This window comes from Trachymyrmex cornetzi, unplaced genomic scaffold, assembly GCF_001594075.2.
Source record: "Trachymyrmex cornetzi isolate Tcor2-1 unplaced genomic scaffold, Tcor1.1 scaffold166, whole genome shotgun sequence".
In the NCBI taxonomy this organism is placed as follows: domain Eukaryota; kingdom Metazoa; phylum Arthropoda; class Insecta; order Hymenoptera; family Formicidae; genus Trachymyrmex; species Trachymyrmex cornetzi.
The window spans coordinates 498,744-524,230 of NW_017296266.1; the positions used below are offsets into that span (position 1 = coordinate 498,744).

The 25,487-nt window shown below is 34.1% G+C and overlaps 2 protein-coding genes across 6 annotated transcripts in view; both read right to left on the reverse strand.

The window, feature by feature from the left end:
- Positions 1-7,091: 7,091 nt before the first annotated feature.
- On the reverse strand, positions 7,092-18,197 carry Mekk1 (mitogen-activated protein kinase kinase kinase 4). 4 transcript variants are annotated; one of them, XM_018504368.1, is made up of 19 exons: positions 18,067-18,152; positions 15,988-16,125; positions 15,270-15,546; positions 14,874-15,065; positions 14,565-14,755; positions 14,007-14,432; positions 13,592-13,837; positions 13,139-13,363; positions 12,388-12,801; positions 12,097-12,207; positions 11,858-12,017; positions 11,336-11,792; positions 10,735-11,100; positions 10,440-10,627; positions 10,195-10,363; positions 9,989-10,111; positions 9,641-9,792; positions 9,208-9,410; positions 7,092-7,285 (listed from the first exon to the last, which is right to left on the reverse strand). In XM_018504368.1, the coding sequence occupies exons 1-18, from the start codon at positions 18,150-18,152 to the stop codon at positions 9,222-9,224; spliced, it is 4,110 nt and encodes a 1,369-aa protein (XP_018359870.1). In that variant the 3' UTR covers positions 7,092-7,285; positions 9,208-9,221. The 4 variants fall into 4 exon arrangements, with proteins under 4 accessions (XP_018359870.1, XP_018359869.1, XP_018359871.1 ...); XM_018504367.1 differs by lacking the exon at positions 7,092-7,285 and adding an exon at positions 8,726-8,974 and having other exon boundaries at positions 18,067-18,197; XM_018504369.1 differs by lacking the exons at positions 7,092-7,285; positions 15,988-16,125 and adding an exon at positions 8,726-8,974 and having other exon boundaries at positions 18,067-18,197.
- A 4,358-nt stretch (positions 18,198-22,555) lies between these two features.
- Moe (moesin) overlaps positions 22,556-25,487 on the reverse strand; it is a 36,922-nt gene continuing 33,990 nt past the window's right edge. For both annotated transcript variants that reach the window (XM_018504356.1, XM_018504355.1), the window contains 5 exons: positions 24,716-25,045; positions 24,176-24,418; positions 23,213-23,388; positions 22,908-23,124; positions 22,556-22,720 (listed from right to left, as the gene is read on the reverse strand). In XM_018504356.1, coding sequence (XP_018359858.1) covers positions 22,556-22,720; positions 22,908-23,124; positions 23,213-23,388; positions 24,176-24,418; positions 24,716-25,045 — 1,131 coding nt within the window. The remainder of the gene's footprint in view (positions 22,721-22,907; positions 23,125-23,212; positions 23,389-24,175; positions 24,419-24,715; positions 25,046-25,487) is intronic.

The following is a 25,487-nucleotide window of genomic DNA, read 5'->3' on the forward strand; positions in this document are numbered from 1 at the left end:
GTCCTTCGTTGTGTGGGCTGGTATACTAGAAATGAATATATCTCTCGTTGTCTGTTTTCTAGAGAAGTATGTATAAAACATATACACACACACACATACAAACACAAGCGCGTTTACATAATCTCGTTCACGGTGACAGCGAATTAAAAATCCTCCAGCGGTAGCCGTCGTATAGTAGGCGTCGTATGTTATAGATCGATCGGTCGTTTTAAAACTTTAGTCCGCTCCAGGAGAGAGAAGAATAAAGTTTCTTCGAGCGTTACGCCCGCGCGCTGGAAAAATTGCTGAGACGATGAAAATTACTCGTCGGTCGGAGAGCCGCTTGTTACACAAGCGCCGAGAATCCCGTTCGGACATTTTAAATTTCCGCATGAAGGAAAAGGAATAACATATCTCCGATCTTCCCCATCGTCCATCCGAGTTCTAACGAAAAAGAAATTTTTAGTTTACTAATGCCCGTTTCTAAAAGAACGCGGTAAAAAAATATTTTATATTTGTGTCAGAAACGGGGCTCACTCAAGTCCTTAAAATTTTGTGTTGAATTTTTAGTATCTGTTAATTTAACATAATATGATTACGTTATTTGAATATTTTGTGTTAAATTGATATTCAACATTTCCTAGTTAAAATAACATAATTTATGAGTAAGTGAACGAATAACGTAAAAATAATATTTTTAAAACGAAAATTCTAAGATAAATAAATAAATCAAATTTGTTAATTTACATACATAACATATTACAAATGTTAATTTTAATGAAGAGATATGATTGCTTACAAATTATGTCAGTTTTATGTGTTAATTTTTTACATAATGTTTGTATTACTTTCTAACATATTCATTCTGTGTTACTATAACACAAAAATTTGAGTGGACCATGTAGAATATGTTAAATTTTTACCAAAAATCTCCAATTCTGTAGATTAACTTTAATCTCCGTTCAATTTACTTTTCATCTTTTTTTTTCCTATAATTCTTATAACTAGAAAAAGACACAGAGTTAGTTGAACTGAGATTAAAATTAAACTACATTGATAGAAACGGGCATAAAAGTGTAAAGTTGTTCATGACTTGTGTTCTCTAATCTTCTTAGGAATTCAATTTGAACTTTCGTGGATAATTCCGTTATTCGGTGTTACAATTGTTACAAACTTTCCAGCGCGCGGGATTCGTCCACCGCAGAAACACACTAAATATGGCCAATCGTACGTATGTTGGCGCCCGCACAGTAAACTCTTGTCCAATTCTTAGGTAGGTCGGCGGATCGCATCGCTCGACTCGTCAAGAGCCGATCGATCGTCGACGGTATAGCTCTATCTGTCTATCGCGCTATTCTTCTACTCCCTACGATTTACCGTAGCTGACTACCCCGTACCGTGCCAGGGTTTGCGACCGATAAACTATGGCTATACATACGGTCGATTCGATAAAATTGCACGTGTAACTAACATAATCCTAATTATGTGCGTCGTTAACAATATTTGTGCAGTTTTTCTTGAAGAGGTCGTTGAATGTTCTTTTAATCGTAATTTTTAGCTAATCCAGAAAACAATTTTTCTTTGACGAAAATATATTAATAGAAGATTATCACTTTTTCAAGTTTTGACTATTTAATTAAGATCGATTGACTTGCCAGGAACCGAAGATTAATTGAAATCGACTGAAAATCATAAATGCTTCTTTTTGTGAAAAATTGATTTTTCCGAATTCAGAAATTCGGGAAAAGACATGCAGTTATTTTGAGATAATCGGTATATAATTAACATAATGATAACTGTGTAGCAAAATGACACAAATCTGTTGAAACCGGATTTCATACCTCAAATGCATGAAGGTGATATTGAAATAATATATCGGTTTCAAATCTTGGTACGCACCGACCTCACGAATGGGGAAGAAACAAATTTCTCCAACTTTACACAATTTAGATAAACTTATTGCTCGACGCGATTCTCAAGCATTGTTATGCTCGTGTTAGGTTTGATATTATTTCTGTATTATTGTTCATTTAAATGAGATCATGGCAGAGAGAGCCAAAAAATTGCATATCTTAAGAATAGGTGTCCCACTTTTATCAGATCACATCAATCACAGTGATTTAACTCGTTTAAAAAGTCTGATTTTCTATCACTTATAGTTTTTAAATAATAATATAACGATTAAAGATAAAAAAAACCACTTCTGATGAACTTAGTTTCAGCGAAGAAAAGTAAATAACAAGATTATCAGTAAATTTTCAATAAGTTTAATTTTAACAGAAGTTTAAAATTGAGTACGTTTTACATGAAAATAAGCAGCGTTAAAAGTTGATAAATTACTAGAAATTGATCTCTCTCGAGGTTTCCGCTAGAAAAATCAATTTTAAATTAACTGAAGAATCTATATGAGTAGTAATACGGCAGAAATTAAATACTCTATTTTCTTCTCAGATGTTATTGACTTAATTAATTAATTAAAAATTATTTCTCTATAAAAATCTCTATAGCATATCTATTTATATACATATCAATCTATCAAACACATATCAAATATTAGATATGTAATGTCGTTTCCTACTGATTTTTTCGTGATCCTATTTCTCTGAACACAATATATAATATATTTAATATTTAATTCGTTGGAACAGAGATGAATCCGCATTTCTTCGATTCCGCGATTTAGATCATTTAGGCGATCTGCCTTGGTTTCTCGTACTGGAGTATTGCTGTTATCGATAGCATCGTGCGCTTGTTGTAGCTGTAACGGCGATTGATCGCGAGGAATCGCTCTATAAGATAAAGTCGCGGCTATAAGATAACGTTTTTAGGTGTCAGCGTTTAGTTAGCTTCTCGATAGTTCCTCTAGTTAAGATATAATTGTAATTAATTGCTAGAGAAAATGAGGGAAAATGGATACCACGGAAGAAGCTTTGGACAAGATTTTTTACTGTCAGATTTGTATGAAAGGCAATGCGTTGTTGTACACGAAAAAGATATAAATTTTCAATCTGTTTCATATTCGATCTGTCTGATCAACACTGTTACTAATTTCTTGCGTGTTTTAAAGAAAAATTAGCTTATATATATTACGACTTCACTATATACCGAATCTCCCTCATCTTCTTATCTACTGTTCTTATTACAGAAATATTGTTAAATGTGATAAATTTATTCACGTTATTCATACTTTATGAAGTCGTCTTAAATTCGCGTTTTAGATTTAATTTCGTTAAGTTTTTGAAGAAAGTGGCTTAGTGAATCTTTAATGAAAAGTTACAGTTTTCCTATTCATAGTCTTAAAATGAGAATCATGAAGAAATTCCGGTTCTTCCTTGTTAAAGCTTCATTCTCTTCTCTGAGCTGTATATCTGCGTTATTATTATTCAATTGCTTCGTTATTGTGTTACGTAGCCACGAGTTACGCGTTCGAATTTTACGGGAGTTAATCAGAGAAGTTAATTTAGCGAAAAGTACGAAGGAGCACGATGCCTCCTCCGTTATTGTTGAGAAAGGAATGGAAAAGAAGATACATTGTATATTATAACAACGCGTAAATCAATTGGGCATTCGAGAATACGTTCGGTGGTGGAAAACTTCGAAGCACTTCCTTTTCCCCTACAGCACAAAAGTTGGAGCGGCAATACTGCAACATTGCAGTAATATTGCTGCAAATTCTGTGCTGTATGGGTTCCGACGAATTTCGAAATGCATTGATATCGTAAAAATACGAAACGTCATCCATAACAGACACGCGAATTTTTTATAAAATTGCTCGAGAGGAGTCATCTCGAAGAGAAGTTTCAGTTCTCCGCTGCCGAGATTGAAGATACACGTGTTCTCGCGTATGCAGGGTACAGTCAAAATGTATGCCGTTTGGAGCCGTTTTCTCGGAATCGCCGAATCGCACGAATGTTGGAAAATTCAGAATTTATATATAATTGGATTTATATATTATAATTACAGAATTTATATTGTACATTTTCGACGCCCGGTGACTCGCTCGCATTCGTTTCAATTGCACCCTGTATACGTCCGATATAGATGCGCGCGCGTGCCAGGTGTTCTATATTAGATTCTAAGAAGCACACAAATACCGCTATTATTACTGCATAGTTTAAAGCCAGGAAGTACGACTAGAGATACTTTACTTATACATATCGCGAAGCCAATTGTGATCGCACTTTTGCGGCCAAGAATATCATACGCATATCAGGCGAAAGCCAATGTAGCGACGATATTATTCCGGGATAGCACATATCCTGATAAATCGTTAGGAGCACTTACGAATGTAATTATGATATAACTCGAGAGTTCTAAGTAGTAGATAGAGAAGTATATCGCGGTGCGCGTTAAATTATTCGTTGTTTCCGGGGTGTTTCGTATTGCGTGAATTGCGACAAAACAATTCTACAATTCTGCTACAATTCGTGACTTTTTAAACGATAATGCCTTCGTTTGGTTAATAATTATTAATTAAAACGTTAAATCATTTGATAAATTGTAAATATAAATTGGTAAACATTGATTTTGATGAGAAAACATAAAAGCGATATTAAATATCAATTCGTTACGAATTCATTGATTTAAATATGTATTAAATCACATACATTTAATGTTGAATGTACAGTGACGAAAATATAAAAGATATATTTCTAGAGTAAGCAGATGACCAAAGCAAAAATATATAAAAAACAGAAAACAGCAAGCGTTTGAAACTGCATTTAGATGGGCGATATTTGAATTAGTGTTTAAGGATTAATTCTTTCATATCTCCAAGAAACTATCAATCCTATGAGCAATCGGTGTCTATAGTTTGCGAATCATTTCACAAACATGTTGGTTATTAGAATACACATTTTAAACTATGCGTTAAGACTGTTAATGTTATCGTCACAGAGTGATAAAAAGCATGGCAGGTATGAAAGTATGATTATATAATTGTAGTATAAATTCGTGTGAAAATAATGTTATAGTGTGTTAATAGATGTAGGACTTATCTCGTGACGACTATGATAATTGAATAAAATAAAATCATGATAAATTGCGTTCGTAGGCACATCGAGTAGAAACAATTTTTTCTTCTATTTTAAAAAGTCGCGATTCACGCATACGATTCGTAATCGTTATGGGCAAAGGTGGCTTTCATCGTTGTTAAAATGTTTATTGAAGACTTCGTGGATATATATATATATTTATTGTACATTATTAAGCTTTCAGTTTTCGATCAGTGCTTGAATCTTGCAAGCCTAATATAGATGTGAAGTATAGATGCTACATAAAACGAGAATTATCAGGGCACATATACGAATAATAATATTATACTTTAGTGTTTGACTAGAGTCGATACGATTGCCCGGAACCAGTTTTTGAGGAGACTGACTTGACTTTATCTTTAATTTCAGTTCCCCATGTAACATAGATTATGTCTTTTTATTCCGATTCTTCACATAACAAATTCGCAGTCCTCCTTACTTTTAATTCTTTGCACAATATATTGTATAAATATTGTTGTTAACTCTGTTGTTCAATTCCATGTATACAATGATGTATATAATTTATATTTGTTTTTGCTTATAATCCCTCTTATAATAAATCTAGAGGAAAAACCTAAATTTTTCTCGTAAAACTGAACATAGGTAATAATAATAATAATAATAATAATAATAAAGAAATATATATATATATATAATTTAAAAAACAAGGTCCGATAGACCATAAACTGGAAAGTTAAGACAAACTAATTTCTAATTATATTTTTAATGCCATGTATGAAATAATTCATACATAATCCAATAGTTTACAAAAAAAGACTCTGACGCAAATATGTTCAAAATTTAACGTATGATAGTTTTAAACCTAATATTTTTAACAAATTCTTCACAGTTTGTATAGTTTTTTTTTAGTCTTGGGTAATGTATGACTCGTTTTAAATCTTGTGCGAACATCTCCACTTAAGGATCTTCGTAAGAGAAAGATTATTCGAGATTATTCTCGAAAGTTTGTTTTTGATTTTATTCTTAATACATTTTGATATTTCAAAAAAATTTTTAATATTTAATTTAAAAATATTTTTGTTAAATAAATGCTCGATCGAGATTTGATATTTCTGAAGAGATAAAGAGAAAATGTTCGGATAAGAATTAAAAATCGTGGCATAAATTATATATACCTTCGTGCGTTCGATAGATAAACGAATATACACTCGGCTTACCGTTCACGCGGAAAGCATACACAGCATACCTCCGCTAAGTAATTGACCCATGTCAAAGTATGTTGTATCACATGTGTACGTTTCCTCATGCAGAAATAAACTCCATCGGAATACTAGGTTGTTCGTTGTTTTTCTTTATTCATCATTTTATTTAAAATAGAATATGCATTCTATAATAATAATAACAAGTCATTTTACCTACGAAATTATTGTATAACATAGGCATAACACGCATGCTTAAAGCTGCCATTATTGTACCTTAAAAGGTATCTTAACAACACTTATAATTACACCTCTCTTTAGATCACTTTAGATTACAACTAGCACTAAATACGAGCGCCTAAACATCCAAAATAAAAATACAAATTTTGACATAATACAAGTTTCAAACAGCCGCATTTAATACTAATTGTGAGGTGTGAATATAATCTTCGGAATGTGAAGTATCCTTTATCATTTGTACCAATCATATATTTATAAGGAATACACAGTACACACTATTAAAGCTTATATAAAACGATAAATGCATATATTATAAAACTATATTTGTGTATATTTTGATAAAAATAAAAATATATTTTTTTTTTATTCTTGTATATTTACACACTATATATTCCTTCTAAATATATAATATCACTCGACTGAGTGAAAATACGCGTGATCATCGAATCATGATAATAAAATGTTACATAAATCAAATAATCTGAAGGGCTACGAACTAGAAATACACAAAACAAAAATATATCTAAAAATTATAAATATGAGATTACATACGTTTCGACGCCGATCGGATCATTTCCAATGTTGACAAAAAATTTTTAATATTAAAATATTACAAATGGCAATTAGAATTTCGATAAATTAATATATGTATAAATTGATGTAAATACGTGTTGTTTGTTGAAATGCTTGCAACGATATTCTTTGGTCTTTCCATATAAACTTGATTAGTAATGGCATTTTTCTTGTGTTCTTGTAAAGGTTGTCCTCTCTTAGAAAATGTCGAGTCAAAAGTTAAATCTCATCGTAGTTGTCAAAAGTTAATCTCATCGTAGTTGTCAAAAATTAAAAATCCCATCGTAGTTGGAAAAAACACTGGAAGCATTACAACAGTGCAGAAGTTAAATTAAAAAGATCTATGAAAAACATACACACAAAATAGCAGTAACAGAATTCAACCTATTATGTGAGGAAAACTAAAAATAAAAAGAAAAAATATAAATAAATGTACCTTCTCATGTAAAGAATTTAAACCTCATTAAAAGGAGAAATTAATGCTCGCTTATAGACATCCATCTTAGATTGAAGCAAATGCAATGTGAAAAAAGGATGTGCCTTAGAATATGTACCGCCTAATTCGAGACAAATGTATCTCAGACGAAATTCCGCAACACAATAGCTGGAGGAGATGAATAGAACGAAAGAAGGATGTTCACTAGAGGAGGAACTAACTTTAACTTTTGACAACTACGATGAGATTTAACTTTTGACTCAACATTTTCTAAGAGAGAACCTTTACAAGAACACAAGAAAAATACCATTACTAATTGAGTTTATATGGAAGAACCAAAGAATATCGTTGCAAGCATTTCAACAAACAATACGTATTTACATCAATTTATATATGTATTAGTTTATCGAAATTCTAATTGCCGTTTGTAATATTTTAATATTAAAAAATTTTTGTCAACATTAAAAATGACCCGATCGGTGTCGAAACGTATGTAATCTCATATTTATAATTTTTAGAATATATTTTGTATATTTCTGGCTCGTAGCCCTTCAGATTATTTGATTTATTTATTATTATCAAACCTTATTATTCTTTATATTTCAAATATTACATTTCATTAAAACCCATTCAGGGTCTCTCTTAATTCTTTCAGCTCGATCAAACTTATTCTAGCACAGGTATCTTAAAAATCACATATAACACATATAAAGAAAACCCTAAAGTTGCACTTTCTTTCCACTAGACCTGGTATAAAACTACAGTTGAATTTGTTATTTACAAACAAGCATCATTCATATTTTCATATTTCTCATGCGCAAAAAAATGCGTAAGAAAATTACTCGCCGTTAATCTTTTCTCCAAATCGTATTAAAGACATTTCATTACGAGGTGATTAAATCATCGCCATTATTAATGTCATTTTTAATATTTAACATTAAATCTTTATCACTGAAGCTAGAAGATTCTATTAAGGCCGAACATTCTATCAAGGCCGTTTTATAATAATTGTTTTAAATTAATTAAAGAACTAAATTTTGTTTTTTTTTTACACTTTATAGTGCAAATTATTTGGTGTACTCTATATACGTCAAAATCTAACTATTTGGTATAATCTATTACGTCAAAATCTAACTTACAACTTTAAACGCTAATAGCTTTGCTAATAGTAATCTTGAAGAAGTAGTAAGTCTCATTATTTAATAATTACAATGGAAAGAAAGTGTACTTTTTGGAACACATAATGTATAATTATGCTTAAGTATAACATGATCACAATAGTACAATATTTTATATTGGTTTTGTCAGTGGATAAAACATTTTTAGACTGCCTTATTTCTTTGTATAGCCTACTGCAAATAGACTTATTACATTTAACAGAATATTAACAGAATATTTATGTTTAAAAAGTATCGTTGAAGCTGGATAAAACACATTGAATTGCGCAGAAGAACGAGAATATGTTCAAACAATATGATACAGCAAATGAGTGGAACAGTTCTATCGATTAAGTGCGAATGCAAATACCAGCTTTGCGTAACAGAGATTGTGCACTGCAAGAAAAATAGATATGAATATTATTTCCAAAAATTAATTTCGTCATAATTTCGTCTAAAATTTTTAATGCAAGATTTTAGAGCAAGATACATATATCTTTGCACAGATGACAAAAAAAGATTGAATTTGTTTAATTCCAATTTTTCTTATAGTATCCTGCTCCGATTGAGAGAAAGATTATAACGTATGAAAAAAAATTAAAGGCTTATAATTCACAAATGATACTTACATCTTTCCGAGCTTTTAGTATCGCACAGACATTGTTAAATCAGCATCGTTAACATCTTCATATTCTCCATGTGCAAAAGGATGCGCAAAGAGATTACTCGCTGTTGACCTTTTCTTCGGATCGTGTTGAAGACATTTCTTAACGAGATCTATGCCTTCCGCGGAAAGATTCTTCGGAAGTGCTGGTGTTTCTCCCATTCCAACCTTGAACAAAAATACAAAAATGTTAATTGAATTAATGTTAAGTTGATTAATATAGATTTTCAGTTTAGAGAATATAGTTAAAATTCGATTTAAAAAATAAAGATGTGAGATGAAAGATTTAATTCTAAATTCCTAATTCTAAATATCTTACCCTTCGTTTATCTTTCTTAAATCGTCAAAATAAATAAATTACTCTCTATTATTATAATAATACATTTAATTGCAATTACCTTAAACATAATTTGATAATTTGAATCATAATCCGACCAAGGCCGTCGTCCACTCGCCATCTCAATGATACAGCAACCCACTGACCAGATATCAACAGCTCTACCGTGTCCACTACTTTCAGACTTCATGAATACCTCTGGTGCCATATAAGCTTTAAAAAAATTAAAGAAATGATTAAAAATATAAATAATAAAGTTTTTGAGTTTATATTAAATTTTTTATCGCTTTCTTGCTCTCTCTCTCTCTCTCTCTCTCTCTCTCTCTCTCTCTCTCTCTCTTCGCTTATCTCTAATCAATCGCCATAAATGTATGAGATTTTAATACATGACAATTAAAATAATACTAACCTTGAGTACCGACAAAGCCTTGGAGTTCGCCAGGCATAGTTGTATGTGCTTTAATTTGCACCGCACTACCAAAGTCGCCGAGTTTCAAACTGTTACCTTCGTCTGTTAGAAAAATATTTGCAGCTGCGGAAAGAAAAAAAATATTATGGAATCGCATAAAAATAGCACGGATTTTAGAACAGCTCATTTTATTCAAATATAATTACTTTTAATATCACGATGAACTATTCCGTGAGAGTGCAGCGCTGCCACAGCCGAAAGAAGCTGGTGAGTGTACTTTCTGACTAAAGATTCTGGCAGTCCATTACCGCTACCCGCCACCAAGCTCTCGAGAGTTCCTTCTGCACAAAATTCCATGAAGATCAGCATCTCCTCCTGAAAATAAAATTTATCGTGATAAATGCGACAACTACAAGTTAATATATCATAACGATTATGTTGTTTATCGTACACGATGAATTTCTAGCCCGTAATATCGCACTAAATGCTGGTGCTGAATTCCCTCGAATATCTGTAATTCCTCGGCGACACGCCTGATCGCTCTGTGATCACCAGGCTGCAGTTGTACCTCTTTCATGGCCAACAATTCACCAGTTTGATTGTTCACCACGGTATACACTTTGCCAAACCTTCCTTGGCCTGTATAATAAAATTTAATTAAAATAACACTAAACATTATAATTATTATAATTATTCATTAAAACAATAATTCTTTTACTTGTACCCCAAATGATCATAAAACGTACCTATTTTAATACCTCGCTGCCATGTAAATGTAACTCGCCTGGCCTTGATGTGAACTTTGTCCACTGTTTTCCTGTCGACGACTTGTCCGATGAGTTCCCGGCTTCGTAATCTTTCGTCAAGTTCATCCTCGACTTTCCTGATAGCACGTATGACTATTTCGTGCCTTTGTGTACCTCGCTCGGGCATATTTATTATCACTGCGAGATTTCCATCAACTATGTTCGGCGAATTATTTTTCTTCACATTGACCAATAACTCAGGTGACTTCAAAGCGTCCCGTGGCTTCTGAGAGATACTGATGCTTGCGGTTCTAGTGCGGCCATGGCAAGGTGATGAAGCTCTTGATCGCGACAGTCTTCTCAAGCCTGAAAACAAATGTTGTCAATAATATGTAATAAAATATATTTTCATTTAATCATTTTAAAAATCAAATTATTCATTTAGAAAATTTCAAAAACTTTGTTAACTTTATATATAACAAAACGGACATTTAATGTAATAAAATTAATATTTACAATTTCTACTAAACTTAAAGTCATAAAAATAAATGGAAATTAATCATGCACATATTAAAATTAATGACTAAAAATCATATATTACTTTCTGTCTCTGGCGTTGATCCTGTAACTGACACGGTTCCCACGACATGAGATATGCAGCGATCCATGCACATCTTTAATTCCTCAAACTCCTGATCGGTAAGATGCTTCGTGTTTTGCGGCTCGCACACTGTTATTAAAAATTCTAGACCTTGATTTGCCCATCTAGGCCTCAAACCGCGACCACGCTCGCATCTTGTTCTCACAAACTCCATCCATAGTAGTGCAAACGATACTAAACCTCGCGCCAGAATAGCTTTCTCTTCTAGCGAGAATAGTTTGCACATTTCCTTGTGAAAATCAAAGCCCATTTTATGAGCTTGATGGAGAATCTCGCGGATTCTCGATCGTAAGGGCAACTGGTCATTCTCAGTATTTAATTGTTCCACTTTGTTGGCTTCGTTTTGAAAGTCCTCGATCACCATCGTTATGCGATGTCTCAAATCCAGGATTATATCCTATGCAAGTATGAACATGAAGATTTAGCTTTTTAATAGTTACAAAATCGTTTATATAATCTTACCTTCAACAGTTTTAATGATTCCTCCAATTCCTGGTCGCAGACAGGCCATTTCTCAATGTCGCGTTTCAAGCATTTGGCGAGATTGATGCTCTTCACAATCTTCTCTCGACTCTCTACGAACATTCCTTGCCATTCGCGACCCACATTCATCTGGTGCAATCTAACCATTGATTTATTACAGAAAAAACAGTTCATAAAAGCAACGAAATTGAGATGAATAAATGGAAATTTTCTCTTACTTGCTTGACAACTCGTCGTCTTCCTCTTCGAAATTTGAAATTTCCCGTATCTCGCGAGTCCGTTCGACAAAAAATTCATTCACTTGCTTGATCATCGTACGCGCAATCTTACTACAAGAAATATCTTTTATATCAAATATATAAAACAATGCAAATTAAAATAAAGAATATTTAATAATAATTTAACTTTTATCGTTCTTTTACATTACATTAGTTCCATTTAGTTCATTCTATTATCTTTTCAACACAAGTTATATAAAAAATATCTAGTCATCTTGATAATTTACTTACTAGAATTTCACACCAGCAATCTTGTATCCATTGCTTATATTTCCAGCGATGGATTTGACAAACAACCACTCGTCCATAATTAGATTTTTGTGGAAGCTGTCGTGTTGCACCATGTCTACCCACTGCTGAAGATAATCCAGGTACACTTCAAACACGGCCCTCAAACTCTCGTCGAAGTCATTGACGTCCTCCTCAAACAGACTCTCACAGGCTTGATTACTGGCGATAGTAGCACGAGAATGCGCGGTGAATCGATCGCGATGGATGCAAGCAATCCTGAGACCTTCACGAAGCTCCCGCATGAGCTGTCGGACTGACAATGGACTTGGCTGCTCCGGCTTCTGTTCCAGTCTCATCCTTAAAAATTCATGGACGAAATCCAGAGGCACACGCGAAAGAAACACAAAAGCTGCCCTAAGAAAAGAAATATTACTATTATGCAAATCGTTTATTTTAATCAATAGTGTAACATAGTTTAATATTATCCACACTTCTTTCGATTTCGACTCAAATAAAAAAATTATCTAAGGTGTTTCAACCAGTAGTTAAAAATGTTTTAAAAACAAAAAAAACATATAGTCATATAGACGTTTATTTTCCTTTTGTTTAATTTTAATAATTAAATTTTATTTGATAAAAGTACAAATTTTGATGCCCTTGAATTAAATCAAAATCTTGTGATAAAAAAAGGCAATATCTAAGCAAAAAATATTAAAAATCAAGAAATCTTTTTATAAAAAATTCTACGCACCTGTATGATGGTAAATTCAATTCCTTCGCCTCAGAGCTCCAAATACCATACCGTCGCAATTCTTTGTCACCTTCATATTCTTCATTCGTACTACTATCATATTCCTCGCAATCATTTTTCTCCAAAGTTAACCTTGCTTTTCTCAATATAGATGTATGTAGCCGATCCAAGAAATTCAAACTCTTCCGGAGACCTCGCGTTTTAAGTACGTCTTCAATGTATTTTCTAAGTAAACAAAAAATGTGCGTCATTATATAGTTTTCATAAGTCATATATTTACATTCTAATATAGTTAATAAGTTTAAAATTTCATTTAATTACTTGGAAATAAAATAAGAATACAAAAGAAATTTATAGTAAATTTTATAATGTAAATATAAACATCAAATTTAATAATAATTTTAAATTAAAAACAAATTTTGATACATTAAGTATACATTTTTCAAAACGTACCTGTAGGCGTGTCGATCAAATTCAACCAAATAGAAATCGAGACGATCGACTCTTTCATCTTCAAAATATGAGAACGAGGTTTCCGGAGTAGGTGGCAGTGATTGCGATATAAATGATAGACCTCCAATCGAAGAATTATTGCTGTTATTGCTATCGGAGGGACTAGAAGTTTCATCCTGTTGAGGTAGTTCAAATCGCACTATGGATTGTCGCTCTGTAGAATCGACGGTATCTGAAGATCGCGAACTAAAGATAGGAACAATCGATTACCCAAGTTTCTATACTTCAAGTTATATCAAAGAAACATTCCAAAGCATGTTGTTTTTCAAACAACATTGCAAACTGAATAAAATTCCATTTCAAATAGTACAATTTCGAACTATTGTCAGGAGTAACGCAAATCAAATCAACATACCTGATACCGGAATCGGTAAAGTCGTCCTGTTTCTTCTTGCTGTGTAGCATCATAAGTAATCTGCCTAGTATCTGCAATTTGAATCGATGGTGTTTCGTCATGTTGTACCAGAGACACATAGCTTTCACCCTGTCGGTGAATTCCGGGCTTTTGTATAACGGATAATTAACGGCAAACACATGGGAGGATGGATACAAAGCCTCCGCGGTTTCCAAGCGAGCCAGTAGAGCTTCCACTTGCTGCAATGCTTCTCCCTGCGCACGGGCACACGCACGGCAGTACATGGAGAGACAACCCGGGCATACACCCAGCTCAATATTTGAGCTTGAACCGGAATTTGTGGATCGATCGCTCGCAATATCACCGGGGCTGACGCAATTCGAACTTCCCTCTTGCGCGTCTTCCCTTTCTGCGATGGGATCGTATCTATAATGCAATAATTGCGTTCTCTTAGCGCTATCAATGCAACTGTTACTCTATTCTTCTTTTTATATTTCAAATTATTATGTATCACAAATTTTTCCTTGAAGGTTTTCCTTCAAGTACATTCCCGCTTACCTATACTCCATTATTTCTGAAAGTAAACCCTCCACCGCCTCTCGTTGGCGACAAAGATATTCATCCTGCGCTATCAGACTACGGTCAGCGTGATGCGCTTGCAATTCCAGCCATATCAAGTCCTTTAATTCATTCTGCCATCGAGTCTCCTCGTGACTCATCTGGCGACGACAATTACGTTCCGTACTTCCCTGTGCAAGTAAAAAAAAAAGACAATTTTGTCAGTAATTAAAAATAAAAATGTGACACTGTATTGATAATAAAGTGCATTTGATTTAGCTCAAGTTTATTTTGCAATAAGATATTTACCAATTTAATCAAAAAAGAGAATGTATCGTGAAAGATTTCTCTCTCTCTGAAGCTCTGTGTTCTCGGCGACTGTGCGCGTAAACATTCTTCATTTATCAACACGCTTTGCTCGCTGTCTTCACGCTCCACCTTCTTTTCCTCGACGTCAACGGGTTTAGATCGCAGGCAGCGGAATCTATTTCTAGTCTCGACCTGCGAGAAAGAGCATATTTATTGATCAAGTGCCAAATATATCTGCAAAAAGGTAAAAACGACTGCGTTTGAAAAGCAATAACATTTGATGGATCAGGAAAAAGAATGTGATTCATCAGAAATATACATTAATCATAGGCACAATTGTTGAGTCTTTTTCTAAACGTAGTCAATATTCAAAATCACTTCTCTGCTTTTTTGAACCTTGATTTGATTTGGCGTCGACACTGCTATCTCGCCGGTATATCTCTCGGCATAATTGTGAGCAGCCTCCACGTCGAGCTTCAGATCCCTTTCGTTGCCCCGCAATAGTTTCAAACTTCTCTTGCTTTTCCTGCCCTCTTTCACATCTTCCTTCGTCTCATCCTCATAATCTTTGTCCGCTTTATCGCACATTTCGTTAAAGATGATAGTGTCCAAAGTGTTGCGTCGATGGATAGTTGTTCTTGGTCTAGCTTCTTTTTCTACTGACTTAAGATCGCTGGAAATGACAAAGATTAAAGATAATTTGCATATTTTATAGCCACTCGTGTGACAATCAAATTAGCGACTGAGTTAATTTATATCTGAAAATTCCGCGAAGCGTAGAAGCAATTTCTCTGTACATTGAAAATGTTTCTTATGTAATTTCCGATTTTCAAAACCATTCATCGTGTAACATTATTTATCCTTAGGACGTCTTCTGGACGTCTTTAGGACGTCTCTTGGAGATCTGTGCTGTAAAGATCTATATCTTGAAAATTATAAAATGCAAAAAAAGCGAAAAGAAGTGGGCTTTATGTTTTAAAATTATTCGTTAAATTCATTTGTGTTTCATCGAAAAATGACGCATCGCAAATGTGCCAAATAAAACGGATCTAGTAATAATTATGTACTCCTAGCGATTCTTCGCGGCTTTAATTTGCAACTCTGTTGCACGCACCTGCCTGACGCAAGCTTATGCTTCATGTGCCTTTTCTTACGATTGAGACGAGTCCTAGGCGGCGTGTGTCCGTACATATCCGACATCTCTTGCAACGAGTCTTCGAACTCGTTTGGCGGACTGATTGAATCATTCTTACTGTAAATAAGATATTTAATCAAATGTAAATTTCCGCCGGAAGCTTTATCACCGATTGTCGTCGGGGAATTTTATAGAGACGGGATGTGACTTCAGAAATAAAAATGTTATGAAATTAATTACAAAATGGAACGGGCATATAAGAGTCAAGCGCTGTAGTTGGAGCGTAAAAATCTTTTTGTTCTTGACGTTACTTCTTATAAATTGAATATTTTACTTCTTATAAATTACTTCTTATACATTTATTTCTTATAAATTAGTTATCATGAAACCTGCATTCACAAATTCTCTCACGCATTCAAACCTACGCACAATTCTTTTGGAGAAAATTTATTAAATAAATATTAACTTATTAAAAACGGAATGTTAGCAGTATGTTAAGGCATATTTAGATTTTCACCCGAGTGCTCCTTAAATATTATGTTATCTTTGTTTAACATTCAATGAATAGTAAAGATAATATCAGGATGGGAATCTGAGTACAGTTTTAGTAATTTGCCAGTAGATCTAGTAGAATATTACGGTTATAGGTTGACATTAATACTTTCGGGGCAGGGGACATTAAAAAAAAATATTTATTCGAAATGATGATTTTTAGTAAATAACAATGTACTAAAAGTTTATTTTTGTGTAATAAACAGTAATCACTTACACAAAGACCGACATTACATTCTTTACATTTAAATCTATAGATATTTTGTTCACTATTTTCTTCGCTCCTATAGTACAAAGAATACATTCTTTATCCTGTTGGATAATTTGCGTCTTTTTCAATATAAAAAGGAAAGTCTTGCTGTCTAGCTGTCAGATGTCAAGGATTAGATAATTCATTTATCAATTACAGTTTTACGCTTTAAATCATGGTTCGTAATGATATTTTCAATTAGTTGTAGTTTAATCGGAAAAAGATGGATTTAGATTCATCTCTTAATTATTAAAAATTAAACAAAATATATTATAGAAATGATTATAAAAAAGCGCAAATGCTCAATTTTTGCTATCAATCTGCCATTGATCATTATATTTTTGTAGATTTGCTGCTAATTAATAGTCCATTTCGAAAAACCTGTTTTTGACAGATTTATCTATTTGGGCAAATCTATCTCATTAAGCAAAATGTTAAAAATACACCAGCAAATTCTAGCAGAATAAGACAGATTAGCATCATTCTACTGACTTAATATCAACAAAATTTGTAATAAATATTTTGCAAAACCTGTTTTCAAACCTGATTTGGCTACCTTTGATAGAAATTGCAGAAGATAATGATCAATTAAAATTGCAAAGTAAAATACCGGCACACAAAAGTAATAATTATTATAACGTTTAATATCTAAAAGAATAATCAGAATTTTTTCTACTGCATAAAAAATTTTGTATAAAACAATATCGCTATGAACAATTAATGTTTCCTTCCTGATACGAGTATTTATTACGTACCACAAAAACAATCGTAAATACAGAAACTTTTTTAAATCTTCATCTCTTGAGTGACATTCTTTCAAAAGAAATTAAAAGGCTAGGAATCACGAATCTCTCTCTGTACATCGACGAGTGAAGGAGAAGCGACGTGTCTCACGCGATAAATCGCCAGGAATTCGCAATCGGGAATCTCCGTCGTTGTCGTCGATGCCTTGTCGCCGAATTATCACACCGATGGAATGAATAACGGGAACCGTTCGCGGCTGATTCGCGCGGCCGGCAACGACGGTAAATTCCTATCACGCTCACTGACTAAGTAGCACCAAGTAGTCGAAATCTAATCCGATACTGGTCGTCGCGCGGTATGTAAACAAAGGGAGACCACCACCGAGAGCGACGGATCTGCCGGTCGCTCCGTCAATCCGGAGCTCTCCGGAGCACTCCGGAGTCCGCATTTGACTGTGGCGAGTCACGTAAAGCCACGTGTCACTGGCTGGACACTGATCGCCGGGGACCCACCTGACGTGATCGACATCATCGTCGTCGGCGAATTCGCTGCCAGGAATTCTTGCGGCACGGTTCGATCTGGGGTCTCGACGCATCATCGCCGTTCACCACTACCTCACCACTAACGTAACAAAAACGCGCACGTCGTCGTCGTCGTCGTCGTCGCTAGTCGGCGCCGATCGTCACGACGTCACCTATCGTTCCGTGAAATCGGAGAACGCAGGCGCGCCGCGCCGTCGGCTAGCGTCGATGTATCGATAATCGCAGAAGCGGGAATTTTAAAATAAAATCAAGCACATAAAGAGTTGATACTAAACATATAAAATTGTTTGTATCTCAGAAACAGTTGAGCTTTCGACCTACGTTCACTATGGTTTTTTTTACTGGAAATGCTGTGTATTATCTACTATATAAATCTCGAATGGTTTATTTTGTACACCCTGTACTCGTATATTGATAAAATAAAATTTATTAAACGACTAGATTTGCTGGTATCTTTCCATCTTGTTCTTCGATTTTAAAGATGTTTAGAAATCTGGATTATCTTATATTTCTTTTGTAGGATATGGAATAATCAATAACTATTTCAATTAGCAGGATCGGTAGCTCTTTTTTTTTATATGAATTTTTTTTATTTAAACAATCTCTAGCTTTCTCAGGAAAGTACAAGTAGTTTTCATTATATCCTCGCACCAACAAATAATATTGTTTTCATTAAAATACAATGTCTATGCGTCTCTGCATCGTATGTTTGTGTCTCGTGTTTTCGCTGGTTAATTTAATAACTCGATAATATTGCTACGAGGATCCCCTAATGGTTGCAGAAACGGAAAAAGGACGCGTATTCGAATTCTATCATTACAATGCCGCCGAGCTTTGCGTCTCAGCTTGGAAAGGAGGAAGACGAAAAAAAGGAACGAAACGCATGCCTGGCGCCAAATATACACACATTTCGATATATTTCAGGAACGAGAAAATGCTATAGCACCATGTTTATGTATGTACGTGCGTGTAGTACCTTCACGAGGGACATACGGTATATTTTGATAGATTTTGCTATTTTAAGACCTACTTTCGTGTCTGCGGCAAAGTGCGAAGAACTGGGTAACGTTATTTAACTCTAGGAGGAACTTCGAGGATCCTTCGAGGAAAGTGACTCTGAACGCAATGTACGACGTTTCCTAAATGGATTACCGAGATCTTAGATCTTTCCATCCTTAAAGATCTAAGGTCCGTATTCATAGTTGGATCTTATATTTAAGGCTTCCTTAAATTTATCTTTAGATGCTCAGTAGCCAATCAAATAATTTGTAGAGCATCTAAAAGATTTAAGGAAGCCTTAAATATAAGGCTTCACTATGATTACGGCTATAAATATCAATTTAATTAGCAAACTCACAGTTTTAGTCGTACACATTCAATTTATTTAAAATAGTTGAAGTGATAAACGTCATGAAACAAACAAATGAGTTCACTTTTCACCTATATTTGAATTTACATCGTGTACATTTTGCAAATGTGGCAAAAATTAAGTCGTATTCTAGAGTTAAGCACGTTCCAGGGGACAAATGAAAACGCGAAATTTAGCGAAGGAAGAAGATCAAGGCGCGATCTTTAAATCGACAGTTCGAATCGAATATTTAATGAATCTAATTCTATTAATTGACGAAACAAAGTAAGTCGAGGGGCGGGAAGCACTTTACGAGGAATTCTTCTGGAATGTCTCAATAAAAATTCATCGGTTTCGCTAAAGCGTTTAATCGCCAAAGAGTATCGAGACGAACTTTCAAGCTTGTCCTCACCTATTTCATCGATTATCGAAATGTTATCGTGCGATCTCTTTAATTAGTAATAATCTTGTTTTTTTTTTCATCTTGTTTACACATATATCTGGTCGGAAGTCCATATACTCAAAAATGAAAAACTTAAAAAAAATTGGAACTTTTCTCAAATTATATTTGCCAGTAAAAAATTTGGTTATTTTTTATTGTTGAATTCAGAAAGTAATTAAAAATAATTTGAATAAAAAGGTTGAACTTGTAAATGTCCTTTTATCGTAAATTACGACCAAATTTACGTGCTAGATTATCTTAAGAATATATAAATTGACGACTATAAAATGCTTTCCTTTAGTTCTCGTTCAATATTATCTGCATAATAATAAAATAATAATAACGCTACTAGATTGTAAACATTAATATTAATAATATAACACTACTAATTTGTATATAAATTTTTAATATTAAATATAATCGAAAAATATCTATCGCGTTATTACTTCTGTATTTTTTTCCTCCTTTCTGCTTCGCATATTGTTGTAACGCGCGGGCGTATGATAATTATATAGCAAAGTACAAATTTTTCTGTGATACGGTGCGACTGTTTACATTTCGCGATCTTCTCTCCTACGTGAAACTCACACACGTTTTGTCCGTATCACACTTGCTATCGTTGTTTGTTTTGCATTCCGTCGTGTGAAAAATTGGCAGCGTCTCGAGGTTCGAGTTTTCGTTAATTTTAATCCCGTTGCGCACAAAACATTCTCTTAAGAAGGGCGAAAGATTTTTTTTAAATTACAATGGCATATGACCGCCATAAATGTGTTTTCTCTATCACTCGGCATCTCTCTCTTTTTCTCGCACATACACGGTTAATTATCTCCCTTATCACATTCTCTCCCTCTCTCACATTCGTTCCCTCATTCTTTCGAAAATCTTGGTAGCTAAAGCCATTCGGCGGGTACCGCGCGGTTCGATCTTGTATTGAAGGTATGCAGAACAAATTTTCTATGGCGCGATATCTTTACATTTCTTTCTCTCAGCTAGTCGTTATATTAGTACTACCTATAGTACTTCGAGATATATATATATATATATATTTATTTATATATTTATATGTATATCAAGTAAAGGCCACGAGTGTATTCAATATAAAATCGCTAACGTGTTATCGAAACTCGTTCGTACGAAAATAGTTCGGTACGGTTTTATCGATAGTGAATAGACCATGCCATCGTTGAATCGCTTACGTTTATTAATCCGGAATGACGGATTGCGCCGCAATAGTGATCTGTGTATAATGTACAAGGGGACAATCGTAACATGCGATTTATAAACGCGATGAATAAAATATTCTCAAAACAGGAAATATTAGAATTTTGGAAACACAAAATACATATTAAAGATTCATATCTGTTCGCATATGATTTTTCTTTAAACATATGTACATATATGTATACGTACATATATACATAAAATTATTTATTTATTCGATAATATGGTTTAAGAAAACCTTCAACTAATCTTTAAAAACAAAAAATAGAACCGGAAGTCATGAAATGTCTCCTTGCTTGGAACGGTCGCTGCCCAATACGAACTTTAAGGTTATGCCTATTTTTATCTAACTCGCTACAGTATAAGCCACGTGCCCTATTTCGATTCCTCTCTGATCGATATTCGGTCTAGTTACAAATCGCCGGTCAACTAATGAATGTCAAGAGTAACGTACAGCCTTCTGTTTAAATATGGCCCAAATTAAGCGTACAATAAAAGAAAATCATTCGTAAACAGGTAGCGACCGCAATTGCCGTCGCGATATATCAGCTGAGGTGCAAATAGTGATGGTAGCGTTGATGGTTTCTCGAAAATAAATCCTTATTACCGAGGACGGACGATATCGCATGATGGCGCGATAAAAACTGCGACGGGCAGGGCAGCACCGGTAGATAACCAGCAGTTAAGTATCGCGTTTCGCGAATAAATGACCGGCAGTAATACTTATGGTGAGGCGAGACAATACTAGCACCTCGATAATCGAAATGTTGATTCATCGATGCGCAGAGAAAGGTTTAAGTAACGGTAACGAATTTACTACCGGAAATTTTCTTGTCACTTGGGCGCAAAGTGCCTTTATCGAAACAAGAATATCATTACGCTAAATTATTAGAGTAATAATATTGATTTTTGCTATTAGGAGATAGTTACAAGAATTACTAGCTTCACAAGCAAGGCACTTTTGCGCGAAGTAGCGAGAAAATTTACTCGCGCTCCTGAGACGGGTGACGATTCCGCGATAGAGCCAATCATGCAGCGTTAATTAACGTGGAAGTATATGTGGAAGACGGTGCGCGAGTCGCTCACTGTCGTCGCGTTCCTTACCAAAAAGGTAAAATCTTTGATTATCAGTTTGCGTGAGGGTATAGAATTGTCATCAAGCTAACGTAGGCGTAAATATTAATTATATGATAGTCACGGTTGTCATTCGCGCAATTTTTGAAAAAAGTTGAAGTGTAATTGATTGATAATGTGTGTCTGCTATTCAAATTATTCTATTTATACATTTATTGTAGAATCTATACCTCTCTCTATTTCTCTCTATCTTATTAATCGCTTTCTTTTTTTCCTCATTATTATTTTACTGCATTCTTCGCAAAAGTCAGGTGAGAAATTGAAGGTAGAAAAGGACATGTATAAGGTAAGTGATTAGATGCACGCACATTAATTTACATGTTCTCGAATTGATCAACGCGGCGTTTGGTGTTGCCCTTGCGAATTTCGCGAAGCGTCTTGTATTTGTCGCGGCCCTGACGCACATTTTCCCTGTGGATCTTGTCCATCACCGTCTCCTTGGACTCGTCACGTGACTGAGCGAGATCTTGCTTTAATGCCTGTCAATGAAAGCATTTCATTGTAACAGTGTATACAATAGAATTTTTTGCAAAGTTTGCATCGTTTTAAAAACGTATTTCCACATTTTAAAGAATAAAAGCAGTTAAAAAAAGTTTTACATAAAATTACAGTTATTTAAAATAAGAAATAAAATCTAAAATATATTAACGTTGTACATCAACGTACCTTCAATTGATCGTTAAGACGTTCACTTCTCTCCGCTAAAGTGCGTCGCTCCCCGACAGGATCGATTATTGATTCGTCAGTCGCGAGGTCCTTAGTAACGTCTCCTTGAGGAATTTCGTCCTCACCCTCCTCCTCACCTTCTTCGTTCTCCTCGACGTGATGATGATGCGGAGTCTGATTAGCTTGAAATTGTCGGTCAGCTTCTTCTTGTCTTAATCTTGCATAATAAACGATAAATATGCAATTATCCCCAATTATGTTAATTAAGAAACAAAGGATGAGAAAAAGAAGAAAACTGGTCGTACTTGGCAGCTTCAAACTCAGCCTGTAATCTCCTAGCTTCTGCATCCTTAGCCTCCACCTCAGATTGTATGCGTTGTACTTCCTCTTGCTTAGCTCTTATTTCTTGTTCGAGTTTAGCGCGCTCCGCAGCCTCCATTTCGTGCGAGAGTTCCAACTTCTCCATCATTACTGTCAATTCCTATGTCACACACAATACAAATTACAAAAAGCAGTTCAAATACGGCTTATAAAATAAATTAAATAATTAAGGAAAGGAACATTAAAACCTACATTGGTTCTTAGTGACAATTTTTAGAATATAAAACTGTCGCTTAATAATATTATAAACTTAATAATATAATAAACATAAACGTTTCGACTTTATATTAGATCATCATCCATATGTGTATTGCTCGAAGTAAAAATTTAAACAATAATTTTCTATGAAACATACTAATATTATAACGGTCACAACTTTTGTATGCTACTTATAAACCTATAATTGAATTTGTGAATACATTATAGGATCCCTCAATAGTCCTCAGATTTTTCATCTATAAAATCGTAAAAAACATCGAATTAACTGAGTGCCATTTTTTAATTCCAATTTGACAACATAGCAGCCGCAATTGTCTTAATGCTCAGGAATCATAAATTCTGTACGGTTATCACTATCGTATGCTCACAAATTCGTAGAATAGCGCAGAAAAATTAATATTATGATGGAAAAATCAAATCAGCGTTTCTACTAAACTTATACATCTTATTTGAGCGAACAATAAACATCAATATTATATCTTATAAGATGACTTATAGTAATTTGAACTTGACTTATAGTAGTTCGAACTTGATGTTAATCGTTCGCTCAAGTAAGAAATGAAGGATAAAAAGAATAAAAACAAAAAAATTAACTGCTCATTGATAGTGTAATGGTAGTTTTTTAAACTCATAATTAAAGAGATTATCTTCTGATGATTCTCGCTCACCTTCTGACGATTCTCTAGCTCTTCCTTAGCAGCCTGCAATTGCTTCAGCTGCTCCTCCAAGCGCCGGATCATTTCCTGAGCTTCGTTCAACTCAGCATTCCGCCTATCCATTTCCTCTGCCATATTTTTTAGCCTCTCTTCGTATTCCTGCTGTTTCTTCTCCGCACGCTCTCGGGCAGCTATCTCCAATTGCAATTTCTCTCTCTGTTGCTGTTTCGCCATCTTTTCGTCTTTTGCTTGAGCCTGAAAAAATTTTATTGCAATCTCGTTACAACTTCAGAAACTAAATATATTTTATTATTTCTTACACACACACACACACACACACACACACACACACACACACAAGCCTTTAATTGTTAAATTATTTTAACTCCTAAATAAATTTTCAATATGCTATAATGGTTACGTAAAGTGATGTAAAATACGTATTGCTAATGAGAAAGTTATATAATCAACTTTAGATAAGTATAAGCATTAATAATTATGTTTCATTAATTTTAATTATTTCATTAATGTGATATAATGTAATGTTCCTACCTTCATCTGCTGCACGTCGATCGTGTCTGGCTTACGTCTGCGCATGTAAAGTTCGTGATTGCCCATGCATAGCGCAAGAATTCTCTTGTTAATCTTGACTCTGTTGGCGAAAAATACAAAGTCCGGTGCCTTCTTGTCGATTGGCTTGATTATGAATTTCTTATCGTTGAACGAGATATTCCGTATCTCGGACCAGGGGAAGCCAATTTTCGGTGTGAGCTTATCGTCCTTCTCGTAGATGTTCAAACCTAAAGCATCCACACCCAACCAAAGGTCTGTGCCTTTCTTGTTGCGAATTTCAAAGTAATTCACACCATACATCTCTAAGTCCTATGGAAAGCAAAAATAAAAGAAAATACTAAAACGATACCAGTGATACTAGTCCAAGAATAGTAATATTTTACAATTTTTCACATGATAAAAATGTTTCCGAGTGCAGCAATAGAGTTCGCATAATATTCTTCGCAAGACTGGTTAAAAAATACTATGTCATAAATAAACATCGAGTTAAAATACAATATTATGCGAGTGATTAAAAAGTATAATTAAAAACGCTCGTTGCTTTACAAATGCGCAAGCCTTCAAAAAACGGATTGCAGTACAAGTTTAATACTTCACATGAATAAAATTTCTTAAAGACAAATAGGAATTTCTAATATAGAATCCAAATAATGTGAAAATAAAATAATTTAAAATAATTTTGCAATCCATATAAATATCGATGATGTACAGTACATCATGTACATCGTGTACATCAGAATATCCAACCCCT